The sequence below is a fragment of the Eumetopias jubatus genome, unplaced genomic scaffold (assembly GCF_037043125.1).
Source record: "Eumetopias jubatus isolate StellerSeaLion01/CBP00866 unplaced genomic scaffold, mEumJub1_p1.0 scaffold_12, whole genome shotgun sequence".
Classification (NCBI taxonomy): domain Eukaryota; kingdom Metazoa; phylum Chordata; class Mammalia; order Carnivora; family Otariidae; genus Eumetopias; species Eumetopias jubatus.
Window position 1 is genome coordinate 89,646,813 of NW_028274818.1, and position 27,117 is coordinate 89,673,929.

Sequence of the window (27,117 nt, forward strand, 5' to 3'; positions counted from 1 at the left end):
ATCAATAACCTTTTTGATTTCGACTTGGTTAGATTTTAGTTCTTTTATTTCTCCAGAAAGAGTTTATCTAATAACTTCCACGCTTTTCTCAAGCCCACCAATATCTTTAAAGTCATGATTCTGAACTCTAGGTCCGACATCGTACTAATGTCCTTTATTGAGTAGGTCCCTGGCTGACAGTACTACCTCTTTCTTTTTCCTGAGGTGATTTTTTTCATCTTGTCATTATGTGCAGAGAATAGATGAATGAGAGAACAAAATGCTAACAGGTTAACAACGTCCCCACGAAATATATTGTATACAAATCAGAAAAGACCTGAAACCACGGAAAAAGAATGGGAAAGAAAGAAAAAAGAGAGAGAAAAAAGCAAAACAAAAAGATAAAAACAAAAACAGAACAATACAAAAAAAGCAGAATAGGATCAACTATGATCAGGCTAGTGCATAGATCAGTGACACACACTAGATTTGGGGCGTATTTTGGTCTGTTAGAAAAAAGTCCCTCCTAAAATTTTAAAGGAAGAAAGATATATATGTACAAAATAAGGTTTGATACAATGAAGGGATGGAAGATGACGGTAAAGATGTAAATTATAAAATATTTTATAAAAGGAATTGATAAGATAAGTTGTTTGAAAACAGAAAGAAGATTTAAAAAAAAAATGGGAGAGAATGTCATCAGGCAGGAGACTAGAACAAAGCCATACACTAGTGATTTAGGGTATATTTTGATCTGTTAGAAGAAACTGTATCTCAAAATTTTAAAGAGAGAACAACTTATATATATATATATATGTGCCAAAAATAAGGGTAACTTCTATGAGGGATAAAATATGACTCTAAAAATGAAAAATAAAAAATGTTTTTTTTTTTTAAAGGGATAGGATGTTGGTTGAAAAGGGGAAAAATAAAAATTAAAAAAAAACATAAAAAAATTAACATTGATAAAATAATGAATCATGGTTAAAAAAAAAAGCCATGAATTCTATGTGCAGTATTCCCCTAGCGCTGGAGTTCTCCCGTTCTCCTTAATCGGTAAACTTGGTCTTGGCTTGCTGCCTGTTCGGGCTGATCTTCTGGGGGGGGGCCTGTTGCCGTCGTTTGCAAATGCTTTGCCGGAGGCTGAATTGCCCCATCCTTCTCGGTCCGGGCTAAGCAAGCTGCTCGGGTTTGCTCTCAGGAGCTTTTGTTCCCTGCAAGGTCTCGGGACAGCTGTGGAGGACCAGGGTGAAAATGGTGGCCTCCCAATCTCCACCCGGAGGACCTGAGAACTCGGGGCCCCTCTCCTCAGTGTGCCGCCAGAGAAAAGCAGTCACTCCCGTCTCCCTGGTCTCTGGCCGCACTCCGTGCTCACCCGGCCTGTGACAGAGTATTTCTATCTCTGGCACCCGACCCCGTGTGGAGTCTCCAAACCCAGAAGATCCCTGCAATGCGCTCCCGCACAGCTCCTCCGGGGGGAGGAAGGGGAGTCTCCCCGGGTCTGCCGCTTGTTGGGTCCCTGCTGGAGGAGCAGTGGCCCAACTGGCCCGCGGAACACATTTTATGGCAACCCCAAGCTGAGAGCCCATGCCTCGGCTCTGTCTCTGCAGCCGACTTCACCACTCCAATACCTGGGAGCTCTACCGCACTCAGGCACCCCCGGTCTTTCTGTGACCCTGAGGGTCCTGAGACCACACTGTCCCGGGAGGATTCCACCCCCCGCTTAGCCACTGCAGGGACATCCCTCAGCGGAGCTGACTTTTAAAAGTTCCGATTTTGTGCCCCGCGGCTCTATCACTTGCCAGAAGCGGCCTGTGGAGGCCCCCTCCCCCACCGTCTATCCTCCCGAATATCGCCTCGGATTCACTTCTCCGCACGTCCTACCTTCCAGTATGTGGTCGCTTCTCTGCTCAGAGAGTTGTTGCTAATCTCCTCTTCAATCTCCTGTTGAGTTCGTAGGTGTTCAGAATAGTTTAATCCCTATTCAACTGAATTCCTGAGACCAGACGAAATCTAAGTCTCCTACTCCTCCGCCATCTTCTCCGCCCCCTCGTATGATACATGTCTTTCTCTGATTGACTTATGTCACTCAGCATAACACCCTCCAGTTCCATTCATGTCCTTGCAAATGGCAAGATCTCATTCCTTTGGATGGCTGCATAATATTCCATTGTGTATATATACCACCTCTTCTTTATCCATTTATCTGTCGATGGACATCTTGGCTCTTTCCACAGTTTGGCTATTGTGGATATTGCTCTATAAACATCAGGTGCATGTACCCCTTCAGATCCCTACATTTGTATCTTTCTTGTAAATACCGAGTAGTGCAATTGCTGGATCATATGGTAGCTCTATTTTCAACTGTTTGAGGAACCTCCTTACTGTTTTCCAGAGGGGTTGCACCAGGTTGCATTCCCACCAACAGTGTAGGAGGGTTCCCCTTTCTCTGCATCCCCGCCAACATGTGTCATTTCCTGACTTGTTAATTTTAGCCATTCTGACTGGGGTGAGGTGGTATCTCATCGAGGTTTTGATTTGGATTTCCCTGATGCCGAGCGATGTTGAGCACTTTTTCATGTGTCTGTTAGAAATTTGTATGTCTTCTTTGGAAAAGTGTCTGTTCATGATTTAGACTACACATTTGATTGTCACTGCCCCTGAGCCTCCACTCTGCTTCTGCACTGAGGGGTTGAAGGCATTTATGGTCCTGACCGTGGAACTCATCTCCCATGTCAGGGACCATCTCATGGAGGAGCTGCAACGGCATGTGAAGTCAGTGACAGCCCCGCATAAGTACCCCAGGAAGGTGAGTGAGGGCAGAGGGATGGGATTTGGTCCTCTCCAGTGAGCCCTGGGGTCTGCTGCCCCAAATCTCTTAGGGTGTATTGGGTGAAGCTTATGTAGCCCATGGAGTGAGCATTTTTCTCTACTGAAGAAGCATTCAACTTAGAGATTTTGGGGTGCTCCAATTCAATCAGCGGGAACCTCTATCCTGTGTCAGAAAACGAAAAGGGATCCGTGGCTCACAAGTCATCCTACAGAAAAAAATCAGATAAGTGTCTAGAAATATCCAGAAAGTCTATTTGTAATCTTTCTTTCCATTTTTAAAGGATACATTTATTTATTTTTGAGAGTGAGAGAGTGAGAGGAGATGGAAGAACTGAGAGAGAGAGAGCGAATCTCAGGTAAGACTCTCTATGGAGCATGGACCCTAACGCAGGGCTTGATCTCATGACCCTGAGATCAACTTGAACCAAAATCAAGAGTTGGACGCTTAAGTCACCCAGGCGCCCCTGAAGGCTATTTGTCATCTTTCAAAATTTGAAAAAGAAAAGCCGTCAGGGAAATTCAAATCAAAACCCCATTAAGATACCACCTTACAGTTAGAAGGGCATAAATTAACAAGGCAGGAAAGAACAAAAGCTGGAGAAGTTGTGGAGAAATGGGAACCCTCTTTCACTGGTGGTGGGAATGAAATTGGTGCAGCCAATTTGGAAAACAGTATGCAGGTTCCTCAAAAAGTTACAAATAGAGCTACCCTATTATCCAGCAATTGCACTACTGGGTATTTACCCCAAAGACACAGATGTAGTGAAAAGAAGGGGCACATGCACCCCAATGTTCATAGCGGCAATGTCCACACTAGCCAAACTGAGGAAGGCACTGAGATACTCTTCAAAAGACAAAGGGATAAAGAAGATGTGGTCCATAAATACAGTGGGATATTACTCAGCCATCAGAAAGGATGAACACATTTGCATCGACGTGGATGGAACTGGAGGGGATTATGCTAAGTGAAATAAGTCAAGCAGAGAAAGACAGTTATTGTATGGGTTCACTTATTTGTGGAACATAAGGAATAGCATGGAGGACATTAGGAGAAGAAGGAAATAATGAAAGGGGGGAATCAGATGAACCACGAGAGGCTATGGGCAAAGAAACAAAACAAAACAAACAAACAAAAAAAACAAATCAACAACTGCCACACATTTTTCAAACCATTATTCATAGTAAGGAATACATTTTCTTTTTTTCTTTTTTCGTTTTTAGGTTTGTATTAATGTAAATTCAGTTATTCAACATATAATGTAGTATTGGTTTCAGAGGTAGAGGTCAGTGATATCAGTCTTATAGAACACCCAGTGCTCATTATGTCATGTGCCCTCCTTAACGCCCGGCACCCAGGCACCCCATCCTCCACCCTCCTCCCCTTCAGCAGCCCTCAGTCACATTTCTATGATTAAGGAGTCCTTATGTTTGTCTACCTCTCTCATTTCGCCTTGGTTTATTTCTCCCTCTTTTTCCCTATGATCCTCTGTTTTGTTTCTTAAATTCCGTATACTAGAGAGATCATATAATCATTGTCTTTTTCTTTTTTTTAAAGATTTTATTTATTTTATTTGAGAGAGAGAATGAGAGAGAGAGAGAGAGAGCATGAGAGGGGAGAGGGTCAGAGGGAGAAGCAGACTCCTGGCTGAGCAGGGAGCCCAATGCGGGACTCGATCCCGGGACTCCAGGATCATGACCTGAGCCGAAGGCAGTCGCTTAAACAACTGAGCCACCCGGGCGCCCTATCTTTTTCTGATTAACTTATTTTGCTCAGCATAATACCCTCTATCCATCCACATTATTGCAACTGACAGGATTTCATTTATTTGATGGCTGTGGAATATTCCTTTGTGTATATATAGCACATCTTATCCATTCATCTCTCCATGGGTCTCTGGGCTCATTCCATAGTTTGGCTATTGTGGACATTGCTGCTATGAACATTGGGGTGCAGGGGCCCCTTCAGATCACTACATTTGCATCTTTTGGGTAAATACCCAGTAGTGCAATTGCTGGGTTGTAGGGTAGCTCTCTTTGCAACTTCATGGGGAACCTCGATACTGTTTTCCAGTGTGGCTGCAGCAGCTTGCATTCCCACCAACAGTGTAAGCGGTTCCCCTTTCTTCACATCCTCGCCAACATCTGTCACATCCTGACTTAGTAATTTTAGCCATTCTGACTGGTGTGAGGTGGTATCTCATTGTGCTTTTGATTTGTATTTCCCTGATGCCAAGTGATGTGGAGCATCTTTAAATGTGTCTGTTGGCCATTTGGATGTCTTCTTTGGAGAGATGTCTATTCATATCTTCTGCCTATTTCTTGACTGGATTATTTGTTCTTTGGGTGTTGAGTTTGATAAGACCTTTACAGATCTTGGATACTAGCCCTTTATTTGTAATGTCATTTAGCATATCTTTACCCATTCTCTCCGTTGTCTTTTAGTTTTGTCGACTGTTTCCTTTGTTGTGCAAGGGCTTCTTGTCTTGATGAAGTCCCAATAGTTCTCTTTTGCCTTTGGGGACGTATCTAGCAAGAAGTTGCTCTGGCCGAGGTCATAGATGTCATGGCCTGTGTCCTCCTGTAGGAATTTGTTGGTTTCCTCTCTTACATTTAGGTCTTTCATCCATTTTGAGTATGGTGTAAGGAAATGGTCCATTTTTATTCTTCTGCATGTGGCTGTCCAATTTTCCCAACACCATTTGATGAAGAGACTGTTTTTTACCCATTGGATATGCTTTCCTGCTTTGTCAAAAATTAGTTGGCTATAGACTTGAGGGTCCATTTCTGGGCTCTCATTCTGTCCCATTGATCCTTGGGTCAGTTTTTGTGCCATACCATACTGTCTTGATGACTACAGCTTTGTGATAGAGCTTGCAGTCTGGAATTGTGATGCCACCAGCTTTGGTTTTCTTTTTCAACATTCCTTTGGCTCTTTGGGGTCTTTTCTTGTTCTGTATAAATTTTAGGATTATTTCTTCCAGCTCTCTGAAAAAGCGGATCGTATTTGATAGGGAGTGCATTGAAGGTAGAATTTGCTCTAGGTAGCATAGATGTTTTACTAATATTTGTTCTTCCAGTCTATGATCATGGAACGTTTTTCCATTTCTTTGTGTCTTTCTCAATTTCTTTCATGAGTGTTCTGTAGTTTTCAGAGGACCGGTCCTTTGTTTCTTTGGTTAGTTTTATTCCTTGGTGTCTTCTGATTGTAAGTTCAGTTGTATACGGGATCGACTCCTTAATTACTCTTTCTTCTTTGGCATTGTTTGTGTATAGAAATGCAATTGATTTCTGTGCATTGATTTTATATCCTGCCACATTGCTGAATTCCTGTATGAGTGTAGCAGTTTTGGGGTGTGGTCTTTTGGGTTTTCCCTGTAGAGTATCATGTCATCTACAGAGAGTGAGAATTTGCCTTCTTCTTTGCTGATTCAGATGCCTTTTATTTCTTTTTGTTATCTGAATGCTGAGGCTAGGACTATGTTGAACAGCTGTGGTGATAGTGGACATCCCTGTCATGTTCCTGTCCTTAGGGGAAAAGCTGTCAGTGTTTCCCCATTGAGAATGAATGGGCTTTTCACAGATGGCTTTTATGATATTGAGGCATGTGCCATCTATCCCTACACTGTGAAGAGTTTTAATCAAGAAAGGATGCTGTAGTTGTCCAGTGCTTTTTCTGCATCTAATGACAGGATCCTATGTTTCTTGTCCTTTCTTTTATTAATGTTGTGTATCCCACTGATTTGCACAGGTTGATCCATCCTCGCCGTCCAGGAATAAGGTCCACTTTGTCGTGGTGAATAATCCATTTAATGTACTGTTGGATCTTATTGGCTATTATTGTGGTGAGAATTTTTGCATCCATGTTCATCAGGGGTATTGGTCTATAATTCTCCTTTTTTGTGGGGGGTCTTTTTCTGGTTTTGGGATTGAGGTAATGCTGTCCTCATAGAAAGAGTTTGGAAGTGTTCCTTCCATTTCTGTGTTTTGACACCACTTTAGAAGAATGGGTATTAATTCTGCTTTAAATGTTTGGTAGCATTCCCCTGGGAAAGCGTCTGGCCCTGGGCTCTTGTTTGTTGGGAGATCTTTGATTACTGACTGCTTCAGTTTCCTTGCTGGTTATGGGTCTCTTCAGGTTCTTTATGTCTTCCTAGTTCAGTTTTGATAGTTTAGACATCTCTAGGAATGCATCCATTTCTTCCAGATTGCCTAATTTGTTGGCATTTAATTTCTCTTAATACATTCTTATACTTGTTTGTTTTTTTTGGTGTTAGTTTTGATCTCTCCTCTTTCATTCAGGATTTTAGTTATTTGGGTCCTTTCTCTTTTCTTTTTGAAAAGTCTGGGCAGTGTTTTATCCATCTTATTAATTCTTCCAAAGAACCAGCTCCTAGTTTCGTTGATCTGTTCTACTGTTCCTTTGGTTTCTATTTCCTTGATTTCTGCCTTAATCTTATTTCTCTTCTCCTGCTGGGTTCAGGCTTATTTGAGGTTCTTTCTCCAGCTGCATTAGGCATAATGTTAGGTTTGTGTTTTGAGACCTTCCTTGTTCATTGAGAAAGGATGTAGTGGTATCTCTTTCCCTCTTAGGACTGCCTTTGGTGCATCCCAAAGGTCTTCAGTAGTTCTGTTTTCATTTTCATTTGTTTCTGTGAGTTTTAATTTCTTCCTTAATTTTCTGATTGTCCCATTCATTCTTTAGCAAGATGCTCTTTAGTCTCCATGTATTTGAGTTCTTTCCAAATTCCCTCTGGTGATTGAATTCCAATTTCAAAGGATTGTGGTCCAAAAATACGCAGGGACTTATCCCCTCTTTTGTTACCGATTTGTGAGCCAGTATGTGATCAATTCTGGAGAATGTTCCATGTGTACTTGTGAAGAATGTTTATTCTTTTGCTTTAGGGTGGAATGTTTTGAATATACCTGTGAAGTCCATCTGGTACAGGGTATCATTCAAAACCCTTGTTTCCTGCTGGAGTGGTGGAGGGTGGGCGGGATGGGGTGGCTGGGTGATAGACATTGGGGAAGGTATGTGCTATGTTGAGCGCTGTTATTTGTGCAAGACTGTTGAATCACAGATCTGTACTTCTGAAACAAATAATGCAACATATTTTAAGAAAAAAGAAAAAGAAGGATATAGCAGGAGAGGAAGAATGAAGGGGAGTAAGTCAGAGGGGGAGACGAACCAGGAGAGTCGATGGACTCTGAAAAACAACCTTAGGGTTCTAGAGGGGAAGAGGGTAGGGGGATGGGTTAGCCTGGTGATGGGTATTAAAGAGGTCACATTCTGCATGGAGCACTAGGTGTTATGAACAAACAATGAATTATGGAACACTACATCAAAAACTAATCGTGTGATATATGGTGATTAATATAACAATAAAAAATATTAAAAAAATTTGTTTCCTTCTTGATTTTCTGCTTAGATGATCTGTCCATTGCAGTGAGTGGGGTGTTAATGTCCCCTACTATCCTTGTATTATTAACGATGTGATTCTTGAATTTTGTTACTAACGGGCTGCCCCCATATTCAGGGCATACATATTTACAATTGTTAGATCTTCTTGTCGGATGGACCCTTTAATGATAATGCAGTGTCCTTCCTCATCTCTTATTACAGTCTTTGATTTTAAATATAATATAGGGATTGCCACCCCAGCTTTCTTTGGATGTCCATTACCATGATAAATGGATTTCCACCCCCTCACTTTCAATCTAGGGGTGTCTTTGTGTCTGAAATGAGTCTCTTTCAGACGGCATATGGATGGGTCTTGTTTTTTCATCCAATCTCATCCTCTCTGTCTTCTGATTGGGGCATTAACCCATTTACATTCAGAGGAACTATTGGAAGGTACGAATTTAGTGCCATTGGATTACCTGTAAAGTCACAGTTTCTGTACACTGTCTCTGTTCCTTTCTGGTCTGTGTTACTTTGGGGCTCTCTCTTTGCTTCATGGATCCCTTTTAGTATTTCTTCTAGGGCTGGTTTGGGAATCAGAAGTTCTTTTCATTTCTGTTTGTCCTGGAAGCTGTTTATCTCTCCTTGTATTTTGATTGACATCCTAGCTAGCTAAAGTAATCTTGGCTGCCAGTCTTACGTGTCTTCCAGTGTAGCTTAAGGACCTCTTGGCCTAAGCTTGCTCTCAAGAGTTTCTCTTTGTCTCTGAGATTTGCAAGTTTCACTATTATACGTTAGGGTGTTGACCTATTTTGATTGATTTTGAGGGGGATTTTCTGTGCCTCTTGGACTTGGATGCCTGTTTCATCTTCCAGATTAGGGAAGTTCTCTGCTATAATTTGCTCCAACCTGCCTTCTGCCCCTGTCTCTCCCCTCTTCTTCTGGGATCCCAATTATTCTATTATTGTCTCACTTTATGGTATCAGTTATCTCCCGAATTCTCCCCACATGATCCAGTAGTTGTTTATCTCTCTTTTCCTTAGCTTCTTTATTCTCCATCATTTTGTCTTCTATATCCCTAATTCTCTGTTCTGCCTCATTTATCCTAGGGGTTAGAGCTTCCATTTTTGATTGCATCTCATTAATAGCCTTTTTGATTTTGACTTGATTAGATTTTAGTTCTTTTCTTTCTCTAGGAAGGGATTCTCTAGTGTCACGTATGCTTTTTTCAAGCCCAGCTAGTTATCTCTCTAATCATTATTCTGAACTCAAGTTCCAACATCTTACTTATGTCCATACCGATGAGGTCCCTGACAATCAGTACTGTGTCTTGTTCTCTTTTTTGAGGTGAGTTTTTCCATCTTATTCTGTCCAGTGAAGGATTGAGGAATGAGAGAACAAAATACTAAAATGCCAACAATGACCCGAGAGAAATATATAGTAAACAGTATACTGGATCCTGTGTGGATTTTGGTCTGTTTTTTAGAAAACGAGATCCCAAAATTGTAAAGAAAAAAAAAACTTATATATGTACAAAAATAAAGTTGAAGACAATGTAAAAACTAAAATTGAATGTAACTATAAAAATGAAAATTAAATGACAAAAAAGAAAGAGAATAAAAGAATATACACAGAGGTGAACAGAACAGAATCATAAACTCTATCCTGAGTTAATTTTGTTTAGTTTGTTAGAGGAAACTACATCTCAAAATTGTAAAGAAAGAAAAACTTATATATACAAAAATAATTTTTTTTATTATGTTCCATTATCCACTGTATACTACATAATTAGTCCTTGATGTAATGTTCAGTGATTCATTAGTTAAGGATAACACCCAGTGCTCATCACACCACATGCCCTCCTCAATACCCATCACCCTGTTACCAACTCCTCCCACTGTCCTCCCCTCTCAAACCCCCAGATTGTTTCTTGGGGTCCATAGTTTCTCATGGTTCATCTCCCTCTCTGATTTTGCTCCCTTTGGATTTCCTTCCTTTCCCCTATGTAGTCTGTGCTACCGCTTATGTTCCACATTTGAGTGAAACCGTATGAGAATTGTCTTTCTCTGTTTGACTTACTTCACTTAACATAACCCGCTCCAGTTCCATCCATGTCGATGCAAATGGTGGGTATTCATCGTTTTTGATGGCTGAATAATAAATTAAATACATTGAAAAGATTGAATGTATCTGTAAAATGAAAATTTTCCAACATTAAGAAAACAAAACAAAAACCCCCCAAAACAAATAAACCGAAAGAAGAAGAGGGGGCAATAAAAGAGAATATGATCAGACAGGTGAAGAGAACGTTAGCCATACATTAAGTTCTGGGTGTATTTGGTTTGTTAAAGGAAAGTGCATCCCAACACTGTAAGGAAAGAAATACATAAATATTTCCAAAAACCAAATTAAATGCAGTGGAAGGATAGAATGTAACAGTACACCTGAAAATTTAAAAAGATTTTAAGAAAAGAGTTGATATGGGGCACCTGGGTGGCTCAGTTGGTTAAGCGACTGCCTTCAGCTCAGGTCATGATGCCAGGGTCCAGTGATGTGGCCCCGCATCGGGCTCCGTGCTTGGCAGGAAGCCTGCTTCTCTCTCTCCAACTACCCCTGCTTGTGTTCCCTCTCTCACTGTCGCTTTCTCTCTCTGTCAATTAAATGAATAAATGAAATCCTTAATAAAAAAGGAAAAGAGTTGATAAAATATGAAATTGGTGGAAAAATGAAAGAGAAAAATAAATTAAAAGAGAAAGACTCAAGAATCCTGGGGAAAAAAACATGAATCCTACATGGTATATTTCCCTAGCACTGGAGTCTTGCAGTTCTCAATGATTGGTATACTTGTTCTTGGGGGGTGTTCTTACTGATCTTGGGGAGGGGCTTGTTGCATTGATTTTCAAGTGTCCTTGCCAGCGTGGAATTGTACTGCCCTTGCCAGAGGGCCAAGCTAAGTAATCTGGTCTGGTTTACTCTGTGTGGCTTTTTTCCCTGAAGGCTTTTCCCGCTGCTTTAGAGGATGAGAATGAAAATGGCAGCCTCGCAAACTCCAACCCCGGAGTCACGACCTCGAGGCCCCACTCCTCAGTGCTCCCTCAGGGAAAAGCAGTCAGTCACTTTTGTCTCCCTGGTCTCCGTCCGCTGTCTCTGTCAACCCAGCCTGTGACTGAGCATTTGTATCTCAGGCCAGGATCCCTTTCGAGTCTCCAAACACTGCAGACTCCTGTGGTGAACACCCCGAGCCTTTGCTCCCCAGAGGAGGACGGGGGGGGAGACCTCCCTGGTTCTGTTGCTTGCTGGGCCCCTGCTTGGAGAGCAGTCACCTGAGCATGCTGTGGTTCGTGGTATATGGCATCCCTGAGCTGAGCGCCCACTCCTGGGCTCACTGATTCCAGCCGGCTGCCCCCACTTCCACACCTGGGAGCTCTGCCCCCCTCAGGCACCCCTGTTATGTCTGTGATCCTGGGGATTCTGAGGCCACGCTGTCCCACCTAGGATTCTGCCCTGTTTTGCCACGTGGGTACTTTTCAGGCAGGGACATCCCTCACTGGAGCTGACTTCTAAAAGTTCTGACTTTGCATTCTGCTACTATTTCACTTTCTGGTATCCAGCTTATGGAGGTTCCCTCCCCCTGCAGTTTATCTGCCACATATGGCCTCGCATTCCCTTTTTCGTACCTCCTACCTTGCAGAAAGTAGTCACTTTTGTATTTGTAGAGTTGTAGCTTCTCTTCCATTCCATTCTGGTTGAGTTCACAGGTATTCACAATGGTTTGATAGACATCTAGCTGAATTCCTGGGAGCAGATGAAATTAAGGTCTCCTAATCCTCCACCACCTTAGATTCTCTCCAGGAATGCATTTTAAATTGCAACCCAATACCTATATAGATACATGACAAACAAAGGTTAACAAAGTAATATATACTCAGGCCTATAATACATTATGATAGACTTTATTCTATTTCATTTGTGTTTGATCCTGTGCAACCTATGAAAATGTCCAACATTAGAGAAATGATTGACTTATTTATGGTATTTAATATTATATATCTTAAAACATGATGCAGATATTTATTTGTAACCTAAAAAGAGCACAGTATCTTGTTGAGAGGAAAAAGGCTGTGAATGAATGTAAATACCATGCTGTTTGTTGAAAAACAAAGTTTGAGGGGCTACACAGGCCCCAAAGTTAACATGTCTTTGTTTTGTACAATTACATTGCTGTGCTTTCTAAGTGTTTGCCTTTGAGACATAAAGGTAGAGAGCTAATATTTATTGAACATTTACTATGTGTGCCTGGTGCGGGACTCAAAACTTTCCATGAATTATGATTTCATTTAATCCCCCCCCAAACCTGAGATGGTATAACCATCATCTGACAGAATGGAAACAGGGGAGGCTCAGAGACTCACAGCAACTTGCCTGAGGTTGGAGTGAAGAAAAGGGCAGAGCTGAACTCACACCCCCGTGTATCTGACGACAGAGTCCATGCTTCGCAAGTAAGGCTCTGCTGCCTGTTGAGAGTAGACTGGAGGATGCATGCCAGTTAGGATGGGCTGATGTTACTGTGAGTAACTAGACGCCCCTCGTCTTAGTGGCTCCTACTAGGGAAGTATCTTTTTTGCTCCTGCCGCATGTCCGCATGGTCTTCCTGGGAGCAGGATGAAAGAGCACCCACCATAGGTAACTGCCAGGTGCTAGAGGAGATGGACAGAGTGGGTGCCAGATCCAGTTGTCCCAAGTGTTCTGTTCCAGGTGGCATGCCTCACTCCCACTCACATCTCACTGGTCAGAGGACCTCAGAGGGCTGCATCCAACTTCACGGGTCAGGGGGTACTCTGAAATGCCTTCGTGGAGCCTACTGGGGCCACCACATGGTGCCAGCCCGTCTGGGGGACTGTGCAGGGGCAGAGGAGGAGTCTGGGGCGTTGGTAAGAAATGACAGCAGGACTAAGTCGGGATGGGTTTGCTTTATCCTCAACCAGGTAGGATTTGTACATCTTGGTCTATTAGGTATGATTTTCAGACCATACATTCTTCTCACACCAAGATTCCAGGATATTCCCAGCCAAAGACATTATTGATTACAATTTTATCATGCTCATATCATTCATTTCCAACATAGCGCATTTTCTTTTGGATTTCTTTACTCCTATTTCATTTTAGAGATACTTCAAAAATAAATTGTTTTTAAGATATATTTATTTGACAGAGAGAAACACAGCGAGAGTGGGAACACAAGCAGGGGGAGTGGGAGAGGGAAAAGCAGGCTTTCTGCAGAGCAGGGAGCCCGATGTGGGGCTCGATCCCACCACCCTGGGATCATGACCCGAGACAAAGGCAGACAGTTAAGGACTGAGCCACCCTGGTGCCCCGAGGTACTTCTCAATTTCTAAACATATGGGAATTTCTAGTTAGCTTTTTATCCATGATTTCTAGCACATTATATTACCACAACATGCTCTGTGTGATTTCATGCCTCTGAAACATGCTGAAAGTTCCCTTTTGGTGAAAATAGATCGGGTACATTTTTGTAAGTGTATCCTATATGCCTAAAGTTAATGTGTCCTACACCATCACATATGGATGTGAACAGATATACGGAGATAGCTGTGGGATTCAGATGATTTGCTATCAAGGTCTACATGTTATGGATATTCCGTCTGCTTTGAGTCACTGAGAGAGGGTTGAAACCTCCCACTCTACTTGTGTATTTGCTCGTTGTTGCAGTTCTGTCCTGCTTTGCTTTCTATGTTGTTCAGCCAATGGCTCTAGGACAGGAGTTCTGGAAGCAAGGAGAGCGTGCCCAGAAGAGGGGAACAGGCACTTGGGTTGGGAGGGAACAGAAACAAGAAGGACGGCCACAGTTCCAGAGAGGACCTGTTATTGGGATGGCACGGTGGTGGGGCACCAGGTGGGAAGAGGCTATTTAAATATGAGGTCATGCGGGGTGTCCATTATGATCTACCAGGGGCAAAGGCAGCTGATTGTTTGAGAGAGTATAAAGTCTCTGGGTTGCTAAGGAATGGTTCAACCAGGGGAAGGCTTGGAGATCGGTGGATCCTCCTCCAAACCCTTAAGCTGCTACTGTTTCATGCTGACCTAGTGATTTCCTGACCTAGTGATTTACTCACCTGCTGACCTACTCCCCTTCCTGAACCTCACCTCGAGTACTTAATCTGACCCTGACACTGTCCTTGACCCCTTCTTCTCCTGACAAACGCCTTCCCCAGTCCCATCCTCTATTTCTACCTCCTTAAAACCCTGTCCCCTTCCCACCCCTCCCTACCCACCCACCCCTCCCTCCTCTCCACCCCCCATCACCACCTCCTCCCCAGCACCCCAGCGCCCCTTGAAAGGACCAAGACATGAAGGTGCAGAGGCTGTTGTTCTGGCTGCTCTTGCTCCGGTGTCCCAGTTCCCCAAACCCAAATGTGAGTAAATGTGGCACTTCACTGGTGTGTTCCATTGAAAGAGAGAGGGCAGAGGTGTGGGGGGAAGGGCAGAGGGGGAGGGAGAGAGAGAAAACCCCAAGGCAGCTGCACAGTGAGTCCAGAGCCTGAAGAGGGGCTCAGCCTCAGGACAATGGATCATGACTTGATCCAAACCAAGACGTCATTACTTAACTGACTGAGCCACCCGGTGACTCAAAGCTGCTGGTGATATCTTCCTTCCTACTGGGTTCTTTCACACACTGGTTAAATAATAGCTTTTTTAGGGGTTTCTTGGTGGGCACTCCAGAAGAACGGCAGTTCTTCCTGAAGAGCAAGTACCACAGGGCAGGTTTCTCGGTCAGCCTGAAGGGGTTGTGGCCACAGCCATCCACATCAAGTTCAGGGTCCTGTCTGTTGGTCCAAAAAGAGCAGCTTTGGCAGGATGGAAACCTGAGCATACCAGGTTTATGATGTCAAGAAGGAAGGATTTGAGAAGATACAAAAAGCCATTGAGTACTTTGTCTTCAATAAGGGTCTTGCATGATAGGTCTTTAAAAATGTCAGGAACTCCATAGGAGCTGTGGGTATTAGACTGGCATCTGGAAGCCCAGTGAAGATCCTGCCTCAAGCCTTGTAGGTTAATGTCCATCTTCTGTGAAGTTTGTTTTCCTATCAGCACACTGTTCATATATATGATGTTTGGCAGCCCTGGGATCAGTGGCATCTTACGCCTTGGTATTGGGACTCAAGTGTTAACAAGTGAAATGTCCTTTGTGCTCTGTGCTTCCTGGTTGGTTGACTTTGAACAACTTCTGAGTCAGCTCTTTCCTTCTGGCCTTGGAGGCTGTCCCTGGGGACTCTGTGTCCCACCAGGTCCGTGGGAGCCCCGAGAAGCCCAGTGGACACTAAGTGACTGCATCTTGCTGGGACTTTTGTCAGAGGAGAATCTGATGGAGTGATGTGATCAGGAAGTGAATGAATGTTATCCTTTCTTTAGCCCAGTATGTACAGAGTATTGATATCCCCAAAGTAAAAAGCTCCTAAATGTCCTTAGGAATGTCCAAAGATAAAAGAAATACCCGTTTCCTAGTGTGACTATTTCACTCCTTAAAAAATAAAACCCTTACCCCCAGGAGATAGAGACAGACAGGCAACACCCTAGAAATAAGCAGACGTCTTTAGATCAGCCTACACCAGATTCTTAGAGAGGGATCTGCAACGTGGGAGTACTCAGGAAGGACCCTTGTGTTGAGGCCGACTCATCCCACATGAATACCTCCAGTCAAAATAGACTCGATTCCGTTTCTTTTGAGACTTCAAAGGAGGGAATTTCTTGGTAGTCTTTATTGGAAATATTCCCGTCTAACTAGGCTGCATCTCATAGATCAGTTCAGCTTTCTCACCCTCCCTCACTCTGAGCTCTTCCATAAACTAACTGGTCTTGCATTTCCCTCCTCCACCTGCTCATGGCCATTGTCTGTGAGAACCTAGTGTTATTGGCCCCATTGGATGTCATCTAGTTAAGAATCAGCTACTGGTCAGCATCCAGACAGCTGCCAGATGTACCAAGTGGCCACAACTGGGGGTGTTTTCCAAGTGTGACAAGATGGCTTCTGTGTTTTGGGCATTTGATCCCCATGATCAACCATTGTGCAGATAGGTAATGTCCTCTTTCAGACAGCGGCTGATCAAGGACCCTGTATGTTTCCCACCAGCACCTGTGTTTGTGACCTCAGCTGTGAGGGCTGAAGATGAAAATGTTATCGATTTCAGGGGTACTTTCTAGAGAGTTGTGTTTGCACAACATTCAAGCTTCGTGTGAATTATTATGAATTGCATTGTGAGCATCTTGTCTCCTACAATACTTGGAACTCCAGTTTTTGTAAAATGTGATGCGTTCTTTGTTTTGGTGTCCATATCCGGGGATTTTGTATTCTTTTAGAAATGAAATTTCATGGTCACCTGGGTGGCTCAGTCAGTTGAGCTTCTGCCTTAGCCTTGGGTCATGATCCCAGCGTCCTGGGATTGAGCCCTGCTTGGGCTCCGTGCTCAGCCGGCAGTCTTCTCTGTCTCCCTCTACCCGTTCCCCTGCTTGGTGTTTCACATAAATAAATAAAATGTTTTAAGAAATTAAATTTTAGAGTTGCTATTGACTGATTTAGTTACAATACTAAGAATTAGGAGCATGAATGCCTTTCACTGGCTGTTTGGAAATAGGTGTTCAAGGACCTGAAAATGTCACAGGTATCATCGAAATAAACAGGATCACGTGATTATGAAAATATTTATGGACTCCTGAAATCTGATATTTTGGGCTGTGTTTCTGAAGCAAAGTGGGCATTGAAAGAAAACATCACTGTTTTCAGAAACTAAACAATAATTCTATTTGATTTTTGTTGCAATAATAATCCCATATTATTCTAATAGAAGCCTCCTGTCTCTCTCTCACTCATGTCCTTATCTATAAACATCTCCGTCCATAGAACATTCTCATTTATATGTCTAGGACATTTTTTATTCTTCCTTTCTCTCATCCTTTCATAAACTTGGGGCATGTTTTTGGAAATGTTCCAGAGCAGTTTATCCAGGTCCTTCATGGATGTACAATAGAAGTCAGTGACTTCTTACCTATTGTAAGTTTACATAAATTTGTGTTGCAGTGCCTTCTGTGATTCATGTGTTCTTTTTGCTTAAAGTTCAAACATAATTCGCCAACAGTGTAATATGAGTTTCAGGGGTACAACATGATTCAGCAATTCTGTACATTTCTCAGGGCTCATCACAGTAAGTGTACTCTTAATCCCCTTCACCTCTTTCATCCATCCGTCCACCCGCAACCCATCTGTTATTTAGCAGTGTGTTGTGTACTCTCCATTTTTTGGTCATTCTCCAGCTATCTTTCAGTACTTGATGTTTAGTTTGCGTCATTTGTGGTCTGAGAACATACTTCCTGTTGATTTCTTTTCCTTTGCTTGTTCAGATGTATCTTATGGCCCTGAATATGGCCCCTCTTAGTGAAGGTTCCATGGGAGCTTGGGAGGAATGTCTATACTTCTGTTGTTGAATGGAGTATTCTGCAGATGTTAATGGATCCAGTTAATTGGTGATGCTCTTCAGTTCACCTGGGTTCTCATGGACTTTCTGTATCTGTTGGATCTGTCAATGACTGATAGAAGATTCTGAATTCTCTGGCTGTGATAGGGATTCGTCTATTTCCATCAGCAATTCTTTCAGTTTCTGCCTGATGTACTTTGACACTCTGTTGTTAATGCATGCACATGAGAAATCATTACGTCTTTTTTGGAGAATTGACCCCTTTAACGTTGAAGTGATGCCCATCATTTTCCCTGACAGTTTTCCTTGCTCTGTAGTGTGTTTTGAAGGATCCTTTCACTGGCCGAGGGTTTCTAGTTTGATGTTTCTTTTAACACTTTAAACATTTCATCCTTCTTGATGGCAAGGTTTCTGAAAAGAAGTGTGATGCAGTCCTTATCCTTATTCCTCTTGGGTAAGGGTTACTGCTCTCCTCCCCCCTTCCACCACCCACCCCCAAGCCCTGGTCCAGATTTCCAGAATTGTTTCTTTGTCTTTAATGACCTGTAACTGAACATTCTGGATTAGGCATTGTTGGTGTTTTTTGTTTGTTAGTTGTTTGTGTGTTTGTTTTGGTATTCATCCTGCTTTCCATGTTTTGAGCTTCTTGGATCTGTGATTTGGTGGCTATATTAATTTAGGAAATTCCTCAGTCATTGTTGCTTCAACTACCTCTGTGTCCATTCTCCTCGTGTTCCTATTATGTGTATGTTACACGATTTGTAATTGTCCCACTGGTCTTAGATTTTCTGTGCTGTCTTTTGAATTTTTCTCTTTGTTTTTCTTTTTGGAAGTTTCTACGGGAAATTCTTTAGGCGCAATGATTCTTTCCTCTGGTATGTTGAGTCTCTTAACAAAGCCATCAAAGGCATTCTTGAGTTCTGTTATGGTGTTTTTGTCTAGAATCCCAGTAAAATCTGAGAGTTTTGTCTCTCTGCTTACATTCACCATCTCTTCTACCTACTGCCCCCTTTTTGCTTAGATCCAATATCAGATATGGAAGGGACTTGAAATTCCCAGCGAGCCAATGCCATCATCTCTGCCTTAGGAAGTGTGATTCTAGTGCCTGCTGTTGTGGTTTTTACCTTTCGTATGCCTTGTAAGGTTGTGTTGAAAGCTAGATCTCCTGTCCTGGTAAAGGAACTGAGGTAAAAAGGACGTTAGGGTGACGTCTACTCATCTGTCTGGGGTTAGACTGATTTTCCTCCCAGGTGAGCCAGGGAGGAGTTTGCATTGAAGTTGAGTCTTCCCCCCTCACCTCTATTGCTTAGTCTTTGGGAAAGCCCCAGTTAGGCTCTAGAAAAGGCTTCTAGGCTCTTGTCTTTCCCCTAGAACCTAGGGGCATAGTTTCACTTGAAGGCAGACCTTTATGAAGAATAGAAAACTTCCGAGTTTTGTTCTAAAGGGAATGTCCCCCCTCTCCCTGCCAGTGGAGAAAACTTCCCTTTGAAAGGAAAACAAAACTATGATGTCTTTGGTGTGCTCATCCGTCTTTTCACTTCCCCTGCCTATAGGGCTAGCTGACAAGGGCCAGAGCAGCTCAGAGGTTCCTAAGCAACATGTGAAGTGAAGGAATCAGTGTGGTTTTCTGTTTGCCTTCCACTGATGGACTTTCCCCTAACAACATTATTATGACTGGCTTGTTGATAGCGTGGTGATATTCCAATATCCTGGCAAGATTTGGGGACTGGCCTCAGCCTCTCCTATCCTGTAAAACGTTTGAATGGGGAAATATGTTAGTGGTGTCAAAATGTGGTCTTGTGTAGAGTTTATTGAGCTATAATTTATCAGGGTGACTTGATCTGGAGAGCCTGGTATCCCTTTTTGGAAACATCCGCTGTCATTTCTGTTGTTGCTAATGCTTCATCTCTCGCCACGTGCCACTCTTTTTCTCATTCGATGGCTTTTCTTTCTTTTTGATGACCCTCTGTTTGTAGCAGTCTGGGAAGCTTCATAGCACCTAATGTGCCGAAACTGTGTGTGAATTCAGCAAACAGCCAACCCTTAGTGAGAGTTCAGAGAAGCTTTCTGGACAAGGAAAAAAGCATAATTTTGTCAGAGTTTTAGTCACCTGCCAGCCTTCCTTCCTACACTCCTTCCTCCCTTCCTTCCATTTCCTTTCTTTTGGGATTTTATAATAATCCCAGTTTTTGAACTTCAGTGTGGATATCTGATTGCAGTAAAGTTCTGAAAACAATGAATTAATGAATATTTTTTAAATGTCTGCATGATCCACTCTCAAAATTGAACAGGCTGAACATTCTTTTCATAGAATGTGAGTAGATTTTGAGGGGAAAAATAAGTTATATACCTTTGTGCTCTTTATCAGAAATGCATTGTGAACTATGATGACTTAATCAGGAAATTCCCATTTTGTCTTCTTTTTTACTCCTGTGAAGTCATTCTTCTAAACAAAATGATTATTGTAATTTTATTGGATGACTTTTCCGGTATTGACCGGAACTAGGGATTTTTACAAGTAATACGTTTTTACATCAAACTTAATTTTGTTTCTTCCTCTCTTAGATAAAGCCTCGACAATATGACGGTAAGTTTTTTGGCTTTCGTTTTCTTTGCCTAAATTCTCAGCACCGGTGTTTAACGTGGGTATAATTAGACTAGGCGTAAATATGGTGACTTCTGATGTCTAATTGACTTGGTCACTCCTGAAAATCATTCTCTTCCCCATGTGGAGTCTAAATGACAACGTGGAGGGTGTTGCCATATCTTCTGAGACCGGGGGGAGGAACACCTCATGGGAGAAGGGAGAATAGAAAGAGTAATTGTTCAGAGAGCTGTTTAGGAGGCAAACGATGATAGGAACCTGAGGTCTGGAGTGAGTACTTTGCCATGACCTGGCTCTTGGTGAAATGTCGAGATGAGAAAACACTCTTTGAGTCTAGCAAGCAGGCCATACATACAGAAGAAGCCACGTATTGCCAGGCAGAGCGTGTGTCACAGGAGAGATTGAAACCATGGTTTTGAGTCTGAGGTAGAGGGAGCCTTTTCTGCCAGGGGAGAATGTGTAGAAAGGAACGTGTGCCAGTGGGGCTGATGTGTTGTGTCCGTGCCTCAGAGGTTGTGGTGATTCCGCGGTGGTGTCTGTTGATGGCCAGGGTGGTTGTCTGGCAGTTAGCAAACCCTCAAATGCTGGTGTTCGTCCCTGGGAGTGCAGCAGTGGGGGTGTTGAGAATAGAGATCTCAGGGCACGAGAGCACTCACATTGGGCCAATAGAAGAGAAGTTTGCACTTTGAGGTAAGATGAGAGAAGTATTATTTTGTAAAAGTTTGTTTTGTCATTTGACAGAGAGAGCCCAAGCAGACTGAGTGGCTGGCAGAGGGAGGGGGAGAAGCGTGCACCCCACTGAGCCAAGAACCAGATGTGGGATCCCAGGACCCGAGGTGGGATCATGACCCGAGCTGAAGGCAGACACTTAACAGACTGAGCCACGCAGGTGCCCCAGGATGAGAGAATTACGTGTCAGGTAGAGGAGTCTGTGTTCTTGACCTCCGATGTGTTATCCATCTGTGATGGGGTGCTTCATGAGTGTTGTTTTCCTGTCAGGGTGGAGGGTAACCTTCTCATGTTGGGATGAGAAAAGCTTGTGTTCCAGGGAGTGTGAGTCATCCAGGCCCTCCCGAGATGGTGTAACATGGAGTTTGTCCCCTACTGTGTTTGATTCCAAAGATCTTGTCTTCCAGAGCCCCCGCCTAGGGTACATGACAGGCAATCTGTGAACAGCAGGACGTCACTGAAGGCCATGGAGTTGTCACTCAATTGCCATTTTGAGCTTTCCTTGTGTGGAATTCCAAGGAGTACCTGGAAATGGATGTGGCGCCGAGCAGGAGCAAAGGATGGTTTTGTTCTATTTGGGTGGTTTGCAGGGACCTATTTTTGTACCTTAATCATTGAAGGAGAGAAATGTTAGTTGACAGTATGCTGGTATTTTCTGTTACATATCTGGGGATGACATCAGCATTTGTAGTGATTGCATTTTCCAGTATGGTGCTTACAAATGGGAGAAAACCTAGAGGACATTTGATTGCGTTTCTCTATTTTTGAAAACAATTTAAGTAGGAATCTCTCCAAAATAGGTTGTCTTAGGTTTCAAATGCTGGTGGAACTTGCTTCCTTCAGACACGATGAGAATGCTAACAAGTTAGTTTCACCCAAGTGTCAGAGAATGTGTCTCTGGAGCTCATACCCTGGGATATTCAATGTCACTTGTTTTGCTGATTATCTTAGAGATTCTTTATTCTCCTTTTAGTTACCTTACAACAAATCAATGAGAAGATCCATCGACTTAGACAAGGAAACAGGGAGCTTGCTAAGGAAATATCCCTTTGGAAGCTGAAGGTATCAGGACCCTTTCAATACTTTTTGTGATTTCATTTTGGTTACTTCCACCTCTTGTAGTTCATCCTATTGACCTATTTCATGTGGTCCAGAAACTGTCCTGATTCGAGAGATGCTTCACAAATGCAGAGCACTGCCTCTCTATTTTGAAAGGAGTCACACATTAGTAGATAGGTTTGTCTTACACGATGCTATTTTTTAATTCTGATTCCTTCTTCATATGTTTTATAGATCAGGGAAGGCAAGAAACATCTTCCAGAAACTCTGAATAAAGATGAGTTTCTCACTGAGGGCATTCTGAAATTGAAGGTAAGAATCCCTACTTTGCCTGAATTGTGTCCTAACAACAGATATAATAGTACTGAGTTATCATCATCATCATCATCATCATCATCTTAAAGATTAATTGATTGATTGATTTGAGAGAGAGAGAAAGAGTGAGTGGTGGGGGGCAGAGGGAGAGAGAGAATCCCAAGCAGACTCCATGCTGAGTTTGTTGCCTGATGCAGGGGTCAATCCCATAACCCTGAGATCTGGCCTTGAGCCAAAACAAAAGCAGTCAGACACTCCATCGACTGTGCCACCCAGATGCCACCCATGTGCCCCAAGAAATGCATTATTATTACTCACTCAAAATGTTTTGTTGAAGGAGAACATCAAAAAGGTTGAGGCAGTTAATGAAAAGTTAAATGACACCCTTCGTTGGGCACTGGCTCATTTTCAAGCTGAGAGAAGAAGGTCAAGGATCAGGATGTGGTAGGAGTTGGCTGTTGAGTTTTACCTTAATGTGGCTCTGGGAGGCTTTTGGTTCACTGGGTGAGGTGAGTGCAGCATCCTCGCCTGCTGTTTACCACAGTAGAGTGGGCATCTGGGCACTTAAACTCCTATGGAGCAGTGAGCTGGGGTTTCACTTAGAACCACCATGATGAGGATTGCTCTTTCAAGGACTAGGAAGTATGGTTGACTTCACAGCGAGGTAATGAACCCCTCATTCAGCCGTGCCCTCCAAGATCTGTAGAAAATCCCCACAAGACACTTGGCGAGGAAGGGCGATGGCTGCGTCAATTGTGCAATCCCTTCCTCTTAATGCCAAACAGAGCATTTTCAATGTGAAAAGGGGAAGATGTGTATATATGTATGTATGTGGATATATATATGAATGAAAGCCACTAAGAAAGCCATTTGTGAGTTCTTTGACTTGAACTATTTTCCACTTTGCTTACTTTCTCCTGATTGTCTTATGCCTTAAGGGTTTCTTTGTTGCATTGCATGACCCTGTCCTGTTAGGCACCCTCACATTGTTCTGTGATAATGATTTCTTGAATGTCTTTACTCATATCTGTATAAAGGGCCAAGATGAATTGGAGGATGGAGAGCAGAGAGCCTTGAGGGCCAAAAAACAAGCACTGCAGGGTATCTTATTTTGGGGGAAGAGATCCCTATACGGTGGCAATGAGTTTGCATTGGGAAGGGAAAGAACGCCTTCCTGCCTTTAAGGTCTTGCCCTTCTCCTTTCCCCGTCAAACCCAAGTTCTCAGGTCATGTGCACATACACACACATTCCTCTCCAGAATGTGAGGAATTATTGGAAGACCACTACAATGCCCTGAGTTCTTTGAAAACAACTCAAGAAGCCGAATTGAAAATGCTGAGGAGGAAAGTGGATATTGTGGTGGATTTCTCTAAACAAAGACAAGTGGCTGCAGAAGAGTAAGCTATTCCTGTGTGAATTGTCACAAATACTGTTGTATGAAGTTATGTGACGGCCTGTCTAGATACTTGTATTTCTTTTAGAATTAGATCTCTCTTTTTTTTTAAAGATTTTATTTATTTATTTGAGAGAGAGAGAATGAGAGATAGAGAGCACGAGAGGGAAGAGGGTCAGAGGGAGAAACAGACTCCCTGCCAAGGAGGGAGCCCAATGTGGGACTCGATCCCAGGACTCCAGGATCATGACCTGAGCCGAAGGCAGTCGCTCAACCAACTGAGCCACCCAGGCGCCCCCTTTATTTTCTCAGGAGGAGATCAGGACCTCATAGTCCCTCATTGAGCTTGAAAAGCAAAACTGTTCCCTGTCTTCCCTGGAGACTCAGCTTTGTGTTATTCCGTCCCACAGTGGGGGTGGGGGCTGCCCTGTGTCTTTGGCATCTTGGTTCTGTTCATTGGTAAGTTCTTTTGGGGGTGGGTACAGTGTCCTGACCACCTTTCTGTCTTCTACACCTTCCACCTGAGCCACTCCATCACAGCCGGTCCAGAAGGCTTTTGCTGAAGGATTGCCTGAGAGACCAGAAGCAAATGCATGTGTCTTTCTCTGTCTAGAGCTTTTGACTCAGTTTCTAAGAGTCTTTTTGCATGTGTTCTTGAGTAAATCAGGTGTCCTGTTGAAAGTGGTTAAACCAACACCATGAACAAAAGAGTCTGAGGTCAGCACAGCAAACCAGCCTTTCTAAGCATCCTCCTTTGCTCCTTTCACTATCAGTGAACTCAGTCTTGTAAAAGTCGGTTGACTCCAAGCAGTTGATAGTTTTCCATCTGAAATCTGTGTGTGGAGATAACACCCTGACTATGTGACAGTTCACAGCGTTTTATACTTCAGGACATATTGCCGGAACTAAGATTGACCATTTCCTCCTCCAGGATCTTCGAAGGAGGCGGCGGGGTTGTACTGCTAAATCCTAGAAATGTCTGGGAGTGAGTTGCCATGCCGATGAAGCCATATTCTGGAAGGCTTCCTTTCAGGTTGATTGTCTGTGTCAGGTACAGCCTTGGTCTGAGGATCAGGGCTCCCCATGGAGGTGTAAGTCTAAGGATGGTCCCCTGCTTCATCCTAATGGGTACAGTTGGTCAAGCATGGTTTTTTGCTTTGACCCGAAAGGAGCCCTCACCGTCTCAGACAAAAGACCAACTCTGAGATGGCACGAAGTGCAATGTTATTTGGAGGCTTGGTGATGAATGAACTGAAGTAGAGAAGTATAAAGACAACTCTGATTGCCAGAGACTTGGCAGCATCCAGAGTTTGATATTTCTTTAACCCTAAATGGGGCCTTCAGTTTGTTTCACTCATTGTGTTGCCAGTCTGTGCATTTATGGGTGTCATTTGAATCTAGGCCATCAAGTGTTTTGGGAGGAAAAACGGCAGAAATTCAGGACCATGGCTACTGGACTGTGTATATACCTTTCCCATCTTAGGAAGCTGGAAAATACACACCATGAACTGAAGGCACAGAAGAGTCAACTGGTAGCTGCTGAGGAAAATTTGAACCTGGTTACCGAAGAAATAGACAAGTATAAGTGAGTTCAGACACTAAATATTAGCGGCTCCTGAAATCCCTATTCACTTCATATTTTTAATCTTTGTACATGGTTTAGACTCAATTAACAAGTAATATAAACAAAAACTCAGAGGACATATCCAGAGAGAATTAACAGACACAAAAAGACAATTTTAGAAAGAACAAAACAATTATGTTACTAAACATGTCCTGATCCCATTGCTGGCCTAGCTCTGTGGAAACTTCCGCCATGCCATTCCACCCCCCACGGGTGGTTTCAGTGGTCCTAATCTTGAGGAAAGCAGTTTGTCGTAGGATGAATCCTGCCCATGAACCCGGTAGTGCCATCTGATGGCGCGGTCTTTGCAACCCTGGGAACCATGGCAAGGATAGAAGTTAAAGGACAATAGAGCTTCATAGGAAAAGATACTTGTCATGTGATAAATCAGGGAAAGATTGATATCCAGTAAGGATATTATGTCAACTCTCAACCCTGCACATGTGGAAAAATGAGTAAGGAGAGGATGTAATGATAGCTTTGATCCTACTGTACATTTATTATCATGTGAAAGTGTTTCCTGTGTCACGATAAATCATATGAGGGGACAGATCAGAGGAGGATGGCCACATGGGCAGGTGATTTAAAATCACACCCAAGGGGCATCTGGGTGGCTGTCGTTAAGCGTCTGCCTTCGGCTCAGGTCATGGTCCCGGGGTCCTGGGATCAAGCCCCGCATCGGGCTCCTGCTCTGCGGGAAGCCGGCTTCTCCCTCTCCCATTCCCTCTGCTTGCATTACTTCTCTCACTGTGTCTCTCTCTGTCAAATAAATAAATAAATAAAATCTTTAAAAAAAACTAAAATCAACCCCAATATTGGGCTTTATCTGACAAAACCAATTATAACTCACAGACAAGAAATTGGAGAAATGCAAGATCAGCTGCAGAAGGCAGATCTCACCTTCAAACAGAAGGTAACCTGAGTTCTGCCCCAACATACTGGCCCCTTCGTGCCTCCTGCAGGTGATGGAAGTGGCCCTTAGATCCCTGAACATGGGCTCTTTGTGTATTTACTTTTTCAGGTCGCAACTCATGAGAAAAGCGCTCTAGATAAGTGGGTAAGTGTTTTCTTTTACCTCCTCTTTGTTTGGGGCACAGTCCGGCATAACTGAGGGTGGATGTGTTTTTCTCCCCCAGGTCAAGGCTCGGTTTTGGGAGAGGAAGATAGTGCAGCAGAGCAGGGAGAACGCCTACATGAAACACATGTGTGCGAGTTTGACGTGCCTTTTTATGGGTGTCTTGAGGGGTCAAGGCTAAGCTGTTTAGTGTCTGGTAGAAGACATGGTCTTGTAATTCTTCTAGACGTCCATTCTTTTTCTGTATTCAAGACTGCACATGATGAGGAGAGACATGCCGCCTGAGGGATCCATGAGGCAGGAACCGATGCCGGGAAGACCCGAGATATGGAACCGTGTGCAGAGAGGTAGGGAGCATGCTGTGAAATGCAGCAGCTGATTTCTGCTGGGAAAGCACTTGATGTCCTCTCCGTTCTTGTGGGTGATCGTCGTGTGTCCTAGAGAGAATCACAACCACTACCTAAGGACAGCAGGTTGTCTGAAGGCGTGATGGGAGGGTGCTTTCCTCAGGTGCCTACCAGCAGCAGGGCACCTGTCCCTGTGACAGGTGGAGCTCATGCCCCTCCCCTGACTGCAGACCCCCACGCCCACCCCCTCCACCATTCCCCTACTGAAGAGC

The 27,117-nt window shown here is 43.4% G+C and overlaps 1 protein-coding gene across 1 annotated transcript; it reads left to right on the forward strand.

Annotated features, from left to right (window-relative positions):
- Positions 1-2,683: 2,683 nt before the first annotated feature.
- Positions 2,684-26,679, forward strand: NPIPB6 (nuclear pore complex interacting protein family member B6). The gene is made up of 10 exons (XM_088017070.1): positions 2,684-2,788; positions 20,263-20,284; positions 22,005-22,093; positions 22,325-22,402; positions 23,443-23,506; positions 23,665-23,803; positions 25,283-25,384; positions 26,276-26,336; positions 26,445-26,480; positions 26,560-26,679. Exons 1-10 carry the CDS (start codon positions 2,684-2,686, stop codon positions 26,677-26,679), a joined length of 816 nt encoding a protein of 271 aa, XP_087873196.1.
- The last annotated feature ends 438 nt before the right edge of the window (positions 26,680-27,117 follow it).